Source organism: Rhipicephalus sanguineus, chromosome 11, assembly GCF_013339695.2.
Source record: "Rhipicephalus sanguineus isolate Rsan-2018 chromosome 11, BIME_Rsan_1.4, whole genome shotgun sequence".
Classification (NCBI taxonomy): Eukaryota; Metazoa; Arthropoda; class Arachnida; order Ixodida; family Ixodidae; genus Rhipicephalus; species Rhipicephalus sanguineus.
In genome coordinates, this window is record NC_051186.1 from 132,848,448 (window position 1) to 132,867,960 (window position 19,513).

At 45.6% G+C, this 19,513-nt stretch overlaps 1 protein-coding gene and 1 non-coding gene across 2 annotated transcripts; both read right to left on the bottom strand.

The window, feature by feature from the left end:
* Nucleotides 1-521: 521 nt before the first annotated feature.
* On the bottom strand, nt 522-1,171 carry LOC125756247 (zinc finger protein 513-like). The gene is made up of 2 exons (XM_049411262.1): nt 1,126-1,171; nt 522-1,045 (listed from the first exon to the last, which is right to left on the bottom strand). The coding sequence occupies exons 1-2, from the start codon at nt 1,169-1,171 to the stop codon at nt 522-524; spliced, it is 570 nt and encodes a 189-aa protein (XP_049267219.1).
* Nucleotides 1,172-7,047: 5,876 nt separating this feature from the next.
* On the bottom strand, nt 7,048-18,550 carry LOC119374526 (uncharacterized). Its single transcript, XR_007414391.1, has 2 exons — nt 17,941-18,550; nt 7,048-9,113 (listed from the first exon to the last, which is right to left on the bottom strand). It is a non-coding gene; the product is annotated as an uncharacterized LOC119374526 (transcript).
* Nucleotides 18,551-19,513: the final 963 nt, after the last annotated feature.

The window sequence follows — 19,513 nt, forward strand, 5'->3', positions numbered from 1 at the left end:
ATGAACGGACAAGCCTCGGCCCTAAAGTGATTCGCCCCTAAAAAACTTCTAACACCCTTCCTCGTTACTTTTTTACGCGGTCCCGAAAGGGCCCCTAAGCCACCTTCAATAACGTTTTGAACATTTCAAGTAAATGCATGCTTCGAGTTCATAATGCCATCACGATCAACAATGCCAAACACGGCAGTGCTGCGAGCTGCAGGCGCCCCACAAATTCCCCAGAAACAATCCCTTCTCTACTCCGGGCCTTTCGGTATTCCTCAGCCCCTCATCGTTTACCGTGAGGCCACCAAAACCAAACTGTTGGCCCGTTCTGATCAAGAAAGTCATTTCTTCTTCTTTTTTACCAGCATTTCGAGCCAGATCACGTGACTCGGAACGCCACTTGTTACACCAAACACGTAACAGCATTTGTTCAGTGAGACACTATCGCTACCTTCAGAGAGCAGCACCGAAGCACCCTTCTCCTTAAGTTCACAGCGACAAACGTCAGTGTTGCCAAGTATACGAGTTACACCCGATCACTTTCTCCTTCTGGGTTTATCAAGGTGCACCCTGTTTATGTGCCTCTTCAGGGTGTCCATCCTGGGGCACACGTAGGCACACACGCCGCAGGCAAAATTCCTCTCACCCGTGTGTGTGAGCACGTGACGTGCCAAGCTGTTGGGCGAGCCTGCCATGTATGGACACAAGTTGCATTTGTACTTCTTCTTCTCTCCGATGTGCGTCGAGCTGTGTTCTTTCAGGCTGTCCGCATCCGGAAACGCCTGCTGGCACACTAGGCACAACAGCCCCTCCGTCCCACTGTGAGTGCGGATGTGGTTCCTCAGCTTGTCGGCGTAAATAGAGGAGAAGGAACACAGGTCACAGGATAACAACTTCACCGTCATCTCCTTGTGGGATGCCGTCAGGCCAGGATGTCGTAACCGGTGAGACGTGTGTGGCCTGCCGGTGTCGGTCGGCAATACCACGGTCGCCTCCTCGTCGTTGAATCCCATCGCCACTTGTGGAGCAACGTCATGGCTGCTGGCACTGAGCAAGATTCCTGCAATGGCGAGTGCAAATGCTCATCAAGAAACGGTGCAGAAGAAATTCTAAAGCACGTGTGTATTAACCAAATGTCACCATCATCAGCCTGACTACGGCTCAGCAGGGCGAATGCCTCTCCCATGTTTCGCCAATTAGTAGAATGGAAAGTTGGGCTAGTTGGAATGCATGCATGATTGATGCAGCGCTAAAGACGGAGATGTATAGGAACACAGAGTGCACAGGACGGGCGTTGTCGCGCAACTGATAGATTTATTTCGAAAAACACACTGAGAAAACTAAGAAGGGCATAGCAGACATGCGCATGAGACAGTAAAGCAAATTAGTGAACAACAACACGTGCACCTTCTTTACAACAAATTTAAACATGTCACTTGATATTGCACGAGCCAAGCAGATAAGCAAACTGCTTGTCCGTCAAGAAAATTGACGAATGGCTCACGCATGCGTCTCCCATTCTTTTAATGTGAAAGGCCTTGATAACTTCGCGGGTTACTTTGCTAGTGTGCCTAGAAAGCACTTCCGCATCTACGAAGACCAGAGAGCAGCCACAAGTATTGCAATGCGATGCTAGATGGGATGTGTTAGGCTTTTTGAAGGATTGATTATGTTCCTTTAAACGAACGTTGATACACCTGCCGCTTTGTCCCACGTACGATTTGCCGCGAGTAAGCGGAATTTGGTACACCACCCCGCGCTTACAAGGTACATATGTAGACACATGTTTAACTTTACAGCCGTCAGTTTTCTCTTCACTACCCTCCATTTTTTTCTTAACAAGAGGGCAGATCCCATATAGCTATTCTGGAGCAGAAAACACCGTTTTAATACCATATCTCTTTCCAACATTGCTCAGGCCTTGGGAAAGTTTATGGACATAAGGCAAAATCGATACCTTATCGTATTTTTTCTTTTCACCACTGGTGTCGAGACGATTTTGATTCTTGACCCATTGCAATAGCCGTTCACTGCAACTAGCTAGAAAGGACCCCAGGAAACCTGAATTTTTTTAGCCACTGAATCTGTGAGCAGAAACTGCGCTCCAAACCATGCGTACAAGACTTAGTAATAGCAGACTTCAGGGCCGAGAATGCAATTCCGTTTTTGACAACTTTTGAGTGTCTTGAAGAAAATGGACGGAGCGGTTTATGTGACCTAGGAAGCAGGGGCGTAGCCACGTTAGGGCACACCGGGCCCGTGCCCCCCCCCCCCCCCCCCCGAAATTTTTTTTTGCCATAGCATACAGAGCAGAAAATGACACTCGACCACATCTGCCTGCTCGTCCCCACTACAGATCAAGGAGGTGCCCCCCCCCCCCCCCCCCGAAAAAAATTTCTGCCTACGCCCCTGCTAGGAAGGTAACACCAACAAACGTGGTTAACTTCAAAAGAAAGGCACAAGTCTAAGAACCGTAACTAGTTGTCCTTAATCAACTCAAGTGTAAACCTAAGCCCAGTCCACATTCACGAAAGACCTTCAAAACATCAGTCGCCTTTCTACTACAGTTGTCACATGAGAAAAACACAAGGAAGTCATCAACATATCAAAAGACGGAACACACCAATTCCTTTAGGTTGCCTTGTAGTTTTCTGTTGACACGGCTCAAATAAAGATCACTTAAACCATATATACCCAGTGTCCTATATATAGGACGCTTCTTTGATGTCCTCTAACATCGCTATTTTTTTAGCTGATGACTAGCGCCATCTACAGCACATCAAGCAGGCTTCATTCTCAACGTGTGCAAGCCTACACATTAGAGAGTTTTAGTGCCGGGGACCCCAAGCTGCCTGCGTACGCACGCTCTTGCGTTCCTTTGTACTCCCAGCCGCATCCACGGAGAATACAAAAGAATGCAAGGGCTTACGCACGCAGGCCGCTTTGGGGCCCCGGCACTAAAACTCTCTATTGCTGGCTTTTCATGCTGCCATGTGCAGACCACTTTCTCCGGGCAAATACGTGCTCTGTGTGAAAAACGTCATGGAGCGGAAGAAGTACACGTAAAATGCCGATCGTTTTCTCCGGGCAAATGTGTGCTTTGTATGAAAGACGTCATGCAGAGGAAGAAGTGCAATGTCGGTGTGCACTTGAAATGTTTCAAGGCTTACCACACTTGCACATAGCACCCCTAATGCCCAGTGTCCTATATGTATAGGACGCCTTGAAAAACAGTATTGCGTTTACCTGGCAGTAAATAAAGGACTCGTGCTCTCATTTAAGGGTACAAGTACACTTTTTGTGAAAAAAAAATATTCGTTTTGTCATTTTTTCTGAGTTTGAGCATATATGGGTTAAGACCGGTGCCACCCGCGAGCCTATGCATACACCTGCTTTTTGTACATACACTTTCCCACGGCCTGAGCAATGTTGGCAAGAGATATGGTATTAAAACGGTGTTTTCTGCTCCAGAAAAGCTATATAGGATCTGCCCACTTGGTAAGAAAAAAATGGAGGGTAGTGAAGAGAAAACTGACGGCTGTAAAGTTAAACATGTGTCCACATATGTACTGTCGACCGCAAAAGTTTGCGGGATGTGCAGCGCGTGGCGAAGCGACGGAAAACTGCATTGCTGCGTCACCTACCGTGATGCGGCGGGTGTTGAGGCTATCGGCCTCGGCGATTAGCGACGTCGCGTTTAGACAACATGCCGTTGCCGGATTCAATCGCGGAGGCTGCGGCCGATGGTGCCGATGGCCTCAACACCCGCCGCATCACGGTAGGTGACACAGCAAGCAGTTTTCCGTCGCTCCGCCATGCGCTGCACATCCCGCAAACTTTTGCGGCCGACAGTACCTTGTAAGCGCGGGGTGGTGTACCAAATGCCGCTTACTCGCGGCAAATCGTACGTGGGACAAAGCGGCAGGTGTATCAACGTTCGTTTAAAGGAACATAATCAATCCTTCAAAGAGCCTAACACATCCCATCTAGCATCGCATTGCAATACTTGTGGCTGCTCTCTGGTCTTCGTAGATGCGGAAGTGCTTTCTAGGCACACTAGCAAAGTAACCCGCGAAGTTATCGAGGCCTTTCACATTAAAAGAATGGGAGATGCATGCGTGAGCCATCCGTCAATTTTCTTGACGGATAAGGAGTTTGCTTATCTGCTTGGCTTGTGCAGTATCAAGTGACATGTTTAAATTTGTTGTAAAGAAGGTGCATGTGTTGTTGTTCACTAATTTGCTTTACTGTCTCATGCGCATGTCTGCTATGCCCTCCTTGGTTTTCTCAGTTCGTTTTTCGAAATAAATCTTTCAGTTGCGAGACAGTGCCTGTCCTGTGCACTCTGTGTTGCTTTACGTCTCCGTCTTTAGCGCTGCATGAATCATTTTGCCAATTAGCCAGGTCCTGTGCTTACTGCAGGCACATTATCCCCGCAAGCTTCTTAGTCTCATCTGCCCACCTAACTTTCCGCTTCCCCCTCGCAAGCTTGACTTATCTTGGGAATCAAGCTGTTTGAATGATGTTAAAGAACAAAGGTGTCATTTACAGGGCGCCTTTGTAAGCTACGGTACACGGCGCAGGAGGATGAGAGATTACATATTTTGATTACAAAAATAAGATTTAACTTGTGTGCCTCCCTCCCCCCCCCCCCCCCCCCCCCCCCATGCACAGTTTAACTTCCCCCCTTCTCCAATTTTGGAAATACTGGAAACCTAAGCCTCTGTTAAAGACTGTACCAACTATCACCACTTCAGAAAGTTTCAGAGTTGTTGAAGTAACATTCAATGCTACAGCCCTACAACAGGCAATACACTTGTACAAGTACTGTAGCAAGTGCACAACATAGCATTTCATTCTTTTTCAAAACAAATCAGCTACGTGTCATAATACACACAGATAAATCAGAACAAGAAACACTAACCAGTGAAAGAAAAATGCACAGATGTAGATGCATCATAAATCAAGTACATGCAATAATGCACCTAACAGCACACACTAAACAAGACCCACAAATTGAAGCTGTGAAAGCCCCTACAATACATATACAAAAGCATTGAAAAATGTAGTTCTATATACAGCCCAAAAATTGTACAACACACTTCACATTACAGTGCCAATGAGAAAGATCTGTCCTAAATGACTGACATGTTTTGAGGTATGACCGTTCAAAAGCGTTAGTTGATGTCGTCAAAAGTAAACATGTTTACAAAACTTCAGAGTGAATTGCATCTTCAAATTCATGCAAACTTGTCGTGCAGGATGTACAAGGTGGCACAGTTGATAGTGGAGCATTGTAATTAAACTGGCTACAATGCAAATACAAGTGCCTTAGTTGACTGCGAAGTAAACTGTACAATTTATATCCTAAAAAAAGTTTTTTGCACCTTCTGTTTGTGGTGCCAAGTAGAAACCAGCATTGAGAAAGCCAGTCTGCAAAATCATCAGCAATGCAGAACCATTCTTGCAAAATGCCAATGTTTTTTAGCAGTGTTAGCAGAGCTATTGCAGAGTAACCAAGTCACTGCATCAACTTCACCGAGATCATGGTATTTTAGTAACCGCTTGTGTCTCAATGTCGGTGTCATAGGTGGCACTACAAGCTTTTGTTTCTAAGGTTACACAACAATGAGTTGTTAATGCAAAAAAACTTCAACAACAGAAGCAATACTGCAACAACGGTCATTGGTGGTGCGTAGATAAGGGCCAATAAGGGAAGTAAATTATCGCCAAAGCAGCATGGCAGAGACCACACTGTGACTTTGAATGAAAATAAAGCTGTAACCTCGTTTGAAAGGGTTGGCCATTAAAGCATTGAAAGGGTTCTCTGAAGATCAGGATTGCTGGTGGAGGTTAAAGTTCTTTACACTGAAACACGACAAAGCTACAGCAAGAAAACTGATGCAAACAAAGACATCAGCAAAAGACACAGAGTTCTCCATCTTTCTCTACTAACTTCAACAGACCTTTTGCACTTGCACAAGGTCTCTCATAATAGATACACCCAGCTAACATTGCATGAAGCAATTTTAAAACATCACCACACAGTAGGGAAAACAACACAGTAGGGGAAAAACCGAAGACTTCAGGGATGAAACAGCGAAGGTTGTACCGGTGATGCCAGCAGTGTTGCCTGTATCATGTAACGCAGCTTGCAACGAAGCCCTGAAATTGAGACAATAACAAAAACAATTATGCAAAACAAGGCTGTTGATGATAGCATGCTCACGAAATGAAGATCCTGGAGTCGGTGCTCAGACACCCCTTGCTGTAGTTCTCGGTGCTGCCATTCCTCCCCAAAGCCCATCTTTTTTTTTTTTTTATATAACATTATCTGAAACAGCTATGAGTCGTGCTAGGGCTGAATGAGCACAACAAGCACTTTCTCTTGCCTGTCTATATGTTCATTCTTACAGAGCACCTGGATACAACACAGCCTTCAGTTTTTGCCTATGCGAAATCTTGCAGAAGCAAGTGCAGTGCATGCAACACCCGCAATTACACTGTACATGCTGCTACACTCACGACTTTTTGCTCTTCCATACTACCTTGAAACAGTTTGAAATGTTTTTAAAGTTCGCCATCGTGGTCCTTCACTTTCACAGAACTTGTATGCAGCATAAAAGCAAGCACGCCCCAATTCGAAATGTATAGCATATTTTTCTTTCTACAGAAATAGAATTTGTGCACAATGTATGCCGTAATGGAATGCTTTACATCGCCAGTAAAGCATTGAACAACACCAAGCCAAGGTGTACCTGCATGAAAATGTTTATTATGGCAAGAGACGGTGACACAAGAACATGAGCGATTGATATTGAACCCTAAACAAAAAACTTGAGCATTTCTATGGTGCAATGTACCAATGTCCCTCTGGATAAAAAAAGCCTGCAGGGGGATACCGGTGAGCATACTGCATGCTTTAGCACTTGCAATTTTACCAAAGAACTCATAAAAGAGGTCTTTTATAACTTGAGTATAAGACAGGACGAATAAAGATACACAGGGACACACATGGCACTGCACGCGTCTTCTTGCATCCTGTTCTTTTTCGTTACTCACACTATGGAAAACCAACTGAGAGTGGATTACAAGAAAGCCCACATTGTATCTTTCACAGAACAGACTCACAGAAATTGTCCATGTACCATCAGAAAACAACGAAGACTACAGGACACAAATGATTCAAACTGAAACATTGCTACAGGACAATCATAAGCGCAGGGAGCAGTTATCGGCACAGTGAAGTAAACATGAAGTTGACAGAATGAGTGGGTACTTGCCCGCACTCGCTCACCCATGTTATGTACTCAGTCACAATCATGTATACCCACTATCTTACACACACCCGTCCACACTCACTTGCGTTCACAGTCGCTCACATTTGCACTTGCTGGAACTTGCTCATACACATACTAACAAGCACACAAATAGTACGAGTCCACGTACTGGTTAGTGAGTAACCAGTAAGATAAGAAATGCATTAGATACAATATTTTCAATTGGAGAACGTAAAAAAAAAAAGTTGGTTAAAGGGGCCCTGCAACTCTTTTCCAAGTAATCATTGAATGGCTTCATCAAAGGAATTTATTACCTCACGAGTCGACTGCCGCAAGAACTTTTAGAATCCTTCAAATACGAGCAGAGTTACAGGGGTATGTTGCACGCTTTAAGCGCTTTTTCTCTCCTCTCATACCAGCGAGCACACTGAAAGCTACACAGGGGGTGGGGGACAACAAGGGGGCAAGGTGCTACATCCATTCGTCAATGCACATCATGACCTTGAGCACTTTTCTTCCCTTCGAATGTGCGGCTCACTTTCAGCGTGATCGCGAGCAAGCATGCATGCACATCGCGGTATCCCGCGGTGGCTGTGTAACTATGCAGCTAACGATGCTCAAATCAGCCAATGGTCGTGGACTTTGTGTTTATGGCATCATTTGTCGAGAGAAGAGCAAGCGATATCTAGCCGACTCTGAGAATTAATTGCCACTTCCAGGGCGCGTGCTGCGCTATAATGTATGGCTCACAGGTTCTCGGGAGCCTCAATTACCAATCGGCAGTGTTTTCTGACCACGCTAAAAAGGTGCTGCAGGACCCCTTTAAAGAGACCCCAAAGTGAAACATAGGGCAGTTCAGACTGGTAAATTATTATTCTAAAATGAAGACTAATGTTTCACTCTGCCCTGACTAAAGGTTTCATTGATAACACCTATTCTACCAGTATAAGATCCCAAGGACTTATCGAACGGCAAAAATATTACCAGCTGCACTGACAGAGGCCTTACGAAAAAGTAGGGAGGTACTATCGTGCTCAGTATGAGCTACATCGCGCAAGCGCGTGGCTGAGCGCTCTGCAAGGTTGTGCAGTGGTGCCGATCATGGCATATTTTCTAGTTATCGGGAGAGACTGTGGCTGTCCCTGCTAGCGCGCATCGCCTCCACTTGCTTTCATCCTCACCCTCGTTTAGACCTGTGGTGATATCAGCTTCGAAAATGATAACTTCGGGGGTGAAAGCAAGCAAGTGGGGGCGATGCGCGCTCGCACGAGCAGCCAAACTCCCTCCCGATAACTCGAAAATATGCCATGATCGGCGCCACTGTACAACCTTGCAGAGCGCTAGGCCACACGCTCGCATGATGTAGCTCATACTCAGCGCAATAGTACATGAAGGTGAACAGAGGCACATATTTTAACTAACTAACCACCAGTACACCATAACAACACATGAGAAACGTTAAGCAGAGAACTGCCGAGTTTGAAGAAAATAGCAAAAGCAGTAACTTTAAGTTTAATAGGAATTGATGAGACAAAAGCGAAAGTAATAGAGATTAAGGAGTACTTATGTAGCAAAAGTACACATGGAGGATATAAGTACTGAAGCTCATTTCACTTGCCACTTGGTGATAAAACGAAGCGAAATGCAGATATGAGAAAAAAAAAATTTTTTAATTAAATACTACATTAATCACTACTGTGTGCTGCAACGAATATGCTCCGTTGCGTCTGCCATCCGCTCCATGGCATTCTGGATACCAACTAGTTCTCCTGTCACGGGATCAGATTCTGTCTGGACATGCTGTGTCTCTGAGAAGTCTGTCAAAGTTTTCAGTACACTGTCCTCAATCTGGAAAAAAAAAAAGAGAGAGAGAGTGGTAAAGAAAATGGAAGGGAACCCTTCAAGACACCATTTGTCCAATGAGCATCACTACACCGCTGCTGCCACAATGCGTTCGAAATTTAAAGTTTATTAACAGCGGAGCTGTTTAAGACCAAGGTAAATCCCTGGGGATTGTCGTCTGCACTTTCTCGCCCAGCTACGAGAGCGAAGCCTGATGAGAGGGAGGGCATGCGTAAAGCTAAGTGGGTGAGAGGGAAGCCTAGTGTAGCGAGTCGAGCCTGGTAGAGAGAGGGTAGCAACGTGGAGAGGGTGCAGCTGGGTAGAGAGGAGGAGAGCAAAGGCGAATCTATGGCGGGAGAGGAGGAGAGAGCAGGAGCATGACTGTCTGTGCCGGTGAAAGGAGTCGACCAATGGTAGCACGCGCGCTCGAGCGCAGGTGAGGTTGGTCAGAGAGGAGGAAGAGAGTGCAGAGCGGAGGAAAGGTGCGCTGGTGCCACCAGCTCCGCTGTTTAATCAGCCTTCGCAATGTAAGTTGAAGCTCCAGATAATTTCATATACTTTCTTGAGCACATAGTGTGTTTTATGAACTTTCCGTGGCCCAACGAAATAGGTAAAGGCTCCCAAGCGACTCTAGTTCAAATTAAGGGGCATGTATGTGAAACGAAGATATTTAGCAAAAGAAGTATTCATAAAATTTCAACTATGAACATACATGGATGCGTGACAAGGCAATTAGACATTCACTGCTTTCTAACAAAGCAGTTTCTTGGTTGCAGATGGTCCTACAAATTAATAAAATTAACATAGAAAGAGTTCGTTATACATGTCAGGATTAAATGAAGGGTTGGGGGAAAAAGCCAGCTGCAAATGAATATAGAATGAATTCGTTACAGTTGTTGGGAATGAGTGAAGAGACGGCGCTACCTTTACATTAATGCTTTATTAGCAAGGCTATTTCAAGTTGTGGCTTCTCAGAGTTCCAACATTTCACAACCATTCATTTCAGGTAGCAAAAGTTGATGACACGAGCTGCAGCAGTTAGTGCGTCACGACTGCTCAAGAGACACTGCTATCTAGTTTGGATTACCATTAAATATTCTGTGTATTATGGGGGAGGTATACAGCCAGTAGTTGTTGCTGTGGCGCTTAAAGAGACCGACAACAAGTTTTTATGGTGCCGGTTTTCTGTAGCGCAACGGAAAGCGTACCGGTCACAGTGTCTAATCACGGAATGGCAACGCAAAAAACATTGTTAAACAAATTTTTGTTCTGCAGCAATTATGAAGTCTTGTACAAACAACACATGCTGCAAATAACGGGAGATGAGTGCGAGAGCGGTTAGTGTTTCTGCGAGGCAGTTCGCCCCGGCACGACATGTTCCACTAGTTGCAGCAAAGGCAGTGCTGCTTTTCAGCATGCAACCTATTTTTAACCTTGTAAGCAGCACCGGATAATGATATATAATGGGATAAATAATGATATTTCTCCGTCACAATATACATACTCTAATTTTTAGCGCTAATTGTGGTGCGCGTGGAAGCATCAGACTATGCGCAGCAAAGTAAGCAAAGTGAACGAGTCCATAGTCCAGCTTCAAGGCTTTTCCATTAGGCTGCGCGACATACCAGTTTCTTGTGACTTTTAAACGCAATTTAAAAGTATAAATCCTACTTGGATCGCGAAAAGGGTGCTTGAATCTGTCACTTTAATTCACGGTCTTTTCATTTCCACCAGGATCTAATCACACGTTCTGGCCAGTTGTCGGTCCCTTTAAGATAATTCGCATAAGCTGCCTCTGGGGAAAATGGCTAAAGGCATGGAAGCCAAAAGTGCCAGGCCAGCTGCAAGACAGTTAAGCAGCCTTCGTGAACGAGGCAAGTGGTGCACATCGCAAAATGAACAAAACGAAGGGCGAATCAATCGATGGGCCAATTTTAGTAGGAAAAACTGCAAAAAGCCAACAGATATGGAAGCCAAGGAACGCACAAAGCGTGTTATTTTTTGTTATTAAAGGAGTGCTGAACCGCTTTTCCAAGTAATTATCAAATGACCTCAGTATCGGAGTTTATTGCCTCACGAATCTATTACCGCTAAAATTTCTCGAATCCGTCAAGAACGAGCAGAGTTGCAGGGGGTTGTCGCGCACTTTAAGCCCTTTCTCTCTCCTCCTGTTGTGACGAGCGCACTGGATGCTACTCAGGGAGGCATGGGGGAAAGAAGTTGCGTCAGCGCACCATGACCTTGAGCAAGTATGATGAAACACGATAACTCTCTCCCTTTGTGATTCCTGTGCTCACTGGTGTGACTACTATGTAATGTTAGCAGACTATGGAGCACGGCACTTGCACGTGGCGGTACCCCGTCACAAAAAGCGCATCTGATGTAAACGCCGCTCTTTATTTATGTCAGCTATTAGCCGATTGCATGTTACGTGCTGTTTCACGTCAAGCGGCAGGTGCCTGCAGCTCCAAAGAGAGTGAGCACAGGCCTCTGTATGAAAAGAGAGCACCTGAGAAAATGGCAACTTCGCACTCCACTTGCCGCGCATAACTGCGAGATTAGGCTGAGCTGTTTATAGCAGTGTCTGCTTTCCACAGGATGTGTTTTTTCACCAAGCCCGACCCCTTTAATTGTATTGAAAAAACACTACTGGCTTTCAATGCAAGAAACAAGGGCGTTTCCCTTGATGTTTCTTGCAAGAGGTAATGCTATGAAGAATGAGCACTGGCCAGGTACACTGCCCGATACAAAAGCCACGACAACCATAGGTCATATAGAATTACAAGAGACAAGCTAATGCTTGATGCATCCAGGGTCCATATATGGTGATGCACACTCCCAGGAGGGTAAATGCTCCAGCGCTCTAGCACAATGCTGGCGGGTCAGGTCAAGAGCTGAACATGTGCTTAAATACGAGTGGCATATTGGTTACCCAAAACTGCAGCACATGCAAAATGTGGTGTGCACGAATGGTGCTTCTAATGACAGAATCAAATGCAAATTGAGCAACAACAAAAGCAAATCGAGAACTCTTCAAGTACTGAACACCCGTTTTTACAATTGTTATAAAATATGTCGGCATCCTGGTATTCAGAATTGAGGCCTTAGAAGCATGAATGGGGCATCAGGAGCAAATAAGCTGCTCCTCTGCATGCATAGAACATTTCTGAGAGCGAAAATAATCATAATGTAGCCAATAATGCCTGGCCCTCCAAGCAATTTAGCCCCGCTGAATAGAATAGGTTATGACTTATGCCTATGGCATGTCCACAAGAATGAAGTTGATAAAAATTTCGTGCCGATTTCGTCTTTACTTCGGTGCAGCTGACAAGTGAAAATATTTCTCACCTACTAGAAAGATATTCATACTTACAATGTGCAGGCATTTAATTAAATGTATGAAATTTTTGAACATTTATGCATACCTATTGAAGGTCATTTCCTCTGCCAGTCTGTTATAGTGCTACTGTTGAAATGTGAAGTTTCAGCACATGCTGTTCATAGACAGTGACATGATGTCATATCCAGTCTTGGGCAGTAACTAGTTACTAGTAACGTGTTACCGATAACTAATTGCATTTAAGTTAGAGGAACCTGTAACTGTAACACTAGTACTTTTTCACACGGTAACTGTAACGGGAAATACTGTTACAGTTACTTCTGTTTTTATAAAAATTTATCCAACTGCAAAACTCATTAAAGGCCTACATTAAACGCTTTCCACTTTTTTGAACTTCCTTCTTTACCATATCCTCTATACATCTTTCAACTTTCCACAATAGGGCTCCCCTCGCCATTTAGGAAAGGAGGTTGCTAAGAGGATTATTTGCCCTGCAGAAGACCGAAGTCAGAGGTTGGTCTTTAACGCAACTTCATGTTTACTTGTAAACTAGATATCATAAATCAATCATGGTGCAATTGAACAGCTTGCTAAGTTCACGTCCATTCTTTTGTTTGTTTGTTTTTTCGGAATATATATCATTTTTGTCACTTGAGCTTGTAGCTCTGTTCTTGGTGTACCTGTGGAGCATTAGGATGCCTAGTTTATAATCTCCTTTGTCCGTGGCTCCGAGCTAATCCTGTTTGACAGGCGGCTAGAAAGCCGCAGCGCGCAAAACGGCTGAGAGCCAGCAATACCGTGAACTAACGAAGCAATTTTTTAAAACCTCTTTGGAAGTGATTGTAAATGGTTTACTCCGACATAACACAACAATTATTAACAATATGACAGACGTTTCGCCTCCTATGCAGGTGGCATTCTCAGGTTGTTGCAAGCCCACGCGTCGCGGCGAGTGAACCACGATTCCAGGAGTGTTCTTCCCCCCTACCTTCGTTCATGAACCAGCGTCGTCCAATTGTTTAGGTCAAAACTATGCGCTGTTGTCCAGCAATGTTCAGCAAGCCCCATCGAAGAATGCGTTGCATGGATTGCTTTAGCAACATCCCGTTTTTCCTGCCTCTTTCGATGTAAGTCGCGTCGCAATTCCCACATTGTACTTTTAGATGACCCCGCTCTGATTGGCTCTGATCGTCCGCAGGTGTATGGTCTTTGGGTTTCATGCGAACACATGTCTCAAGGTATAACGGGGCTTAAAAAAGGTTTGTATGCCCAGTGGACGCAGAGCTCTCCGAATAGGGTGTGATACACCTTGAACATAAGGAATGTACACAATGGATGCCGTCTTCACTCGTGATGCACTCCCCGTTCCACTTCGTATGCATTTCTGGATATCGTTAATAAACGTTGTAGGATACTGCCGTTGTTCCAGAGCATCAACCACGTTTTCCAGTTCTAGTATCCAAGGACGTTTATTGATGCGACAGAATGATGCGTACACAAGGATTGCTTGTGTTGGGCCCCCTTTTTATAGGTTTCCTTCGCCTAGGGTTTTACCACATGCAATTTTGACTACCTGCACGCCTTCACACATTTTGATTAAATAAATCATTTTTTTGTGATCTATTACTTAATTCATACAGTAACGGAAAAGTAACAACGTTACTTTTTCACAATAACTTTAACTGTAACAAGTTACTTTTGGAAACTCTGCAACTGTAACTGCAACAGAGTTACTTTTTCGGCTTAGGTAACCATAACACTGTTACTTTTTGCTCTTTTTGCGCTACTTTTTGTTCTGATATGACTGGTCATATCAGAAAATTTCAACTCCCATGACACATGGTAGGGCCATTGACCACAAACGCTTTCATTTACCGTGTGTTCTTGCTCTATGCTGTTGCAACTTGTATATTGAGAGGGCATGAGAGGACTTTTATATGAAGAGGGCATGAAACATATTTCTTTAGCTGACAATGAAGGAACAAAAAATTTAAAGTGGTATTGACATGAAAATTTTCAGTTGTTGTTTTGTGTCAAATGAAAGACCAAGCCTTCAGGAGCCAGAAAATGTACTGGTAAGGGCGAGTGCAACCTGAAAAATTAATCATGATACGTACTTAAAAGCTAGTTCTCGTTCCAACTCTACCCTGACATCACGACACGGTATGAGCTTCTCGTCATGTGCTCGCACAAGAGACCGTGACGTTTCCACGGCGGCTCCGCTACGTGGCTCCACTGGTGATGCACAAGCGGCCATTTTGAATGTTTTGGTGCCCAACGTCATCACAACTAACCACGCTGGCGCGTGAAATCACTAAAATTGATACTGCAGCCTGATGTCACAATAGTGTAGATGTCAGTAGGTGCCTCAGGAGAAAATCAACTTTAATGTCAAAATAAGATATTGTTACGATGGAAGATGTTTATCCTACAGAGCAGGATGTCGGGTATAAATATCTCATCAGCCTTTACTGAGCTTCACGCTTGCTCAGAGCCGTCTCTGTATTCAGGAGATTTATATGGCACAGTAATTCAGCTTCAAAAATTGGTGTCAGCATCCATTCAAAGGGACACTAAAGAGCAAAACGATTTTTCTCGCATTAGTAAAGTAGTCTTCCACGATACCAAAAACACCATGCTTGCTGCGAGAAGACACTTAATAAGCGAGAAAACGCGCAAAAAGAAAATACAGGTGGCGACGCCACCTTGGAATTCCCGCACCATTTGCCATGATATCACGTATTTTTGAAGGCGCCTGCTTGGGCCTACGTAGTTCCTAACCGGTTAAATCGAAGTACATTGTCCTCTGAGGGGGCCAGAGACTTGACATAACTAGTTTGTGGAAATTTCGTCAGGCCAGTGACGCCAAAATGCGTTAAATGCTCTTTGAAATGTTTTACGTCACGAATCACAAAGTTCGGCGCGAAATTTAATAATGAAACTTTGAACTTGGTTTTCTCCTCTAATAATAAACCTATGGTGGTGAAATAAACTACACAAGAGTTCTCCGAGCACACTTTACCAATCTAAACCAATTCATTGTTTCTCTTTAGTGTCCCTTCAATATGTCAAATACTGGAATATCTGAACACAGCATATATGAAGTCTACCAGAGCATCTGTGCACCTCCAGGTGCCTCTTTATCCTGCAATTCAGAGAGCGTCCACTTTACACACTTTGCAGACCAATAAGTTGGTGCGACAACACCCTTCGCTAGAGTGGGAAGGTTGGCGCACTGGCAAGCCTTTAAGCAAAAGCTTTCTAGTTTATCCTGCACCTAAGGGTCAAGCACCCTCACAGTTGTGAGAAATTCTAACAACTTTGGCCCAATGCAGTGATGGCAAGTCTAAAGTGGGGCACAATGGTGCGCTTGCATATGCTCAACGTTATATTCCTGTGTGATTAAGGTGATGCTCTTGCTTCTAACAGTGGTAAGCAGCTCTACGTGGCTTGCAACGACGTCAGTGAAACCGTCATGCTGGAGTGTCAATGTGATGGGACGCGAAGTTTCTGATGCCATGTCAATGTTATCAGTAGATTGCCTGCAGGCCTCTTCTTATTCATGCACCGGGGCCAATGACATACTGGCTGTGACGTTAACCGCAACGCGATTATGCTGCCTCGATGCCATCATAGCCGCCATGCCGGAGCACCATCATGTTAAGAATCTTCACCCATGATGTCAAGTGCAAGCTATCAATAACATTGGAAACCAGGTAGCTGTTTCTGGCAGTCAATGAGTCTGTTACACGGGGGAGCGTCTGCATTAAATATAGCTCAGCAAATGGCAGGAGTAACTTGTGATCTGGCTGGCAATGAGCATAACAGCCCCACAATGAGAATACTAATTTGCCACAGGACAGTGATTCCAACACGATTGCACAGCATTTTTCTTTACACAAAACCAGGCTAAACAACGAGCGTAAACGCATGCAGCAAGAGGTTAAAAAAATCACGTAGATCCATCCCACTATAAGAATCGATAATTCAACACCCACAGCAAAGACACAAGGTAACTGGTTTACAAAACACTTGTTCAACCAAAGCTGTCACCGCTAATGATCACACTTCCTCCATGACTAGCTTAGCTTAGTTGAGGATCGGCCTGCTTTAATAAGCAGAACAAACCATAGCTATAACAAACAAGCATGCAGGAAAAAGAGTTTGTTAGTTAAATATTCTAACTGTGCAGCAAAAATTGCGCCTGCAGGAGAGTTAGGCTATCGTGTTTGCATTGCCATTGCAATTCTAATGCGGCCGGACTGCTCGCACTGAGCTTACAAGAGTGCCCCCTACCTAAGGCCGCACACCTTGATTTAACAGCACTAACATTGTTTCATTTCGTTGTTGCTGCAAGAATAAATTCTGAGTGAACAAAGCAGTACAAAAGCGTGCACTGTCGGCGCAGAGCATTACGGCGTTCGGCGACGAGTATGACGAGTACGAACAAGGTTCAGTCTTTGGGAGAGGAAGCGGCGCGGCGGGAAATATGATGGGAATTCGCTAGAGCATATGGGCCCAACGATGACGGGCCGACCCCGAGTTTCGAGTGAGAGAGGCGTGTCGCGGCAACTGCACGACAAAACTCATCGGGAAGAGAGACGTCGGCCGCCCAGCAACGAAGGGAATCCGATCCTGGCTTGCGAGTGGCCAAAGCAGGAGCTGCACCGTTTAGCGGCGTCATATTATTATCGCTGTATCGACAGCTAAAATAGTACTTAGTAAAAAACGCACCCCAAAGCCAAGGAAAAGGCACCAGCTCCGCAGTTTCATCAGTCTTCGCGACGCCAAGTCAGTGAAGCTGTGCTAAATTTTACCCTTGAATGTTGCATTTGTGCGCTGTGACGTGCAGCTCATGCAGTTACTGCTTCATCGCAATGCCCACTGAATACGTTGTAATACCAAAGGAAACGTGGCACTGCCGCAGAACCCAACGACGGTCGGAGTGCCGCCGCGGCCGCGTCTTCGTCGCCTAGGCAACCGCGACCACCGCGCGCGGAGCAGCTCTGTGTACCACGTGACTTTTCTAACGCGCGGCCGAAATACTCTCCCGATTGCCAGGGGGAATGATGGGTTGCCCTCGCTACGCACTTCCACAGATTTCACCGTAGTGGAGCTGCATTAAGCGCAGGATTTAAAACTGCACCAGGGCCTACACAAGAATGACACTAGCGCAGGCATAGGCGTGCGCAGGGTTCCCCTTCGGGAAGGGGGGGGGGGGGTCATCGTGGCGGCCCCCCTCCCTGTTAAGTCAATGTATGCGGCAGACTCTGCGCCTCCCTCTCCTTCGGTGACTAGTGGGCTAGGGGTGGGGGGGGCGTTCCCTTGATTTAGCGCGGGGTTTAGAACTACACAACTACTACATTAGCGCTACATTAACCACAAAATTAGCGCTGGATTAGAGCAGAATTAGCGCTACATTAAGCGTTAGATTTAGAGTTTTGCTTCGTGAAACAACGCGCTTTCTTAAGGGTGGTAACCTCGCGAACTTACGTCACTTCGTTCATTGCATCGCGTATCACTCTGTAGTTGTTGTGGCTCACACCCAATGACGCCAAGTCCTGGCACTGGCGGAAAGATGGTCGGCAATGCATCGCCGCTGACGTTAGCTCCACGCTCGAAGTGTAGAGAACACACACACAGTCTGCTGACGGCCGCGTCGCTGAGCGAGAGCTTGGGTATCGTGGCAAGCCATTCCCTGCATCGTATATCGTCCGCCGTGCAAACGTACAGCAGGTGAGACGGGTCGCTCAGCTCATACTCGTTGGGACAACCCCTGATGTTGCATGTAATCTGCTCCATCCCTCCGTACGACGACCGAGTGATGAGAATTTTCAGCGACGCTCACTCGAGGAACGTCGAATGACGCCAAACACAGCGGGACAAACGCCGCCCCAGGAAACATCGACTGTGCACAAAAAAGGTTGAGGTACGCAACACTCATGAAGCAGAGAGCGTCGTTGACATGATGTAACAAAGCACGGCTGTTGAAGACACATAGCACGTGGTGATAAGCGTCAGCGTCCGATGAATATCGTAGAATAATAACGCCTGGAATAAAGTGCCCGCCACAAAAGGCAAAAATCTCACGGCCTCCAAAGAACGCAAACAAACAAACATGGAGACAAACAAAACACGGAACGGCGCGGATTGGCACGGATCTCTATGGCACGGATATGGCACGGATCGGTTGATTCTCGCGATCAAGTCATATAAAAAAAAAACTAGTGAATGTAAGAGTTTGTAGCACTCGCAGTTGATAAGTATGTACTAAGTCAAACATAAATAAGATAAGGATCCACAGCGCGGTGGACCTAGTTTCGGTTCGCATTTCGGCTCACGGGCGGCTCTTTTGTTGCTGAATAACATGCTGAATAACGGTTCGAACTCGCATCCTCCACGGACCGCAGGCTCTAGCATGAGACACCGAGCCACCCGAACCATGCATCGCCCAGGCCATGGCCCAGGCGTAAAGCTATCGCGCTAGTGGTGCCAGTAACTAGCGAAATACCAAAGGCGTGTTTAGCGCGGTCGCAAGTACACATAAATACAACTAACACGCGCCGACAGGGCGATATCTTCGGCGCTTTTTATGGAGCGAATTCCCAATCATAGCTACCAATGGCAGCTACGAGTATATCCCATATTCGACCTAAAATATCCTCAGTTCCTGGATCCATGGCAGACTTTCCGAGGAGGTCCACAGGAAAAGGTGATCGCGCTTATCCCAAAAATAGCGTAACGGGATCTATTTTGGATCACGAATCATTAATTTCGTTGTTCCCAATAGGAGATTTTCCTAATTCAGTCTGGCCACACTGATTTTTTTGCCGTCCGCCATTAGTAGGGCGTCACTTCAGGCAGTTGCATGGGCAGTGTCGGATATCCCACACTACAGCGTCTCGCTTACTGTTTTGGTGGTGATGTCGTGGTCCAAAAGTCTCGCAGTTATTCCGGAGACTCTTACGGAAGAAAAAGTGGAAGCCTACAGCGCCTCAAAAAGGTTAGCGAAGCACAACGATGAACGAAGTCACAAGTTTGCTGTGGAAAGCTACGTCCAAACCGC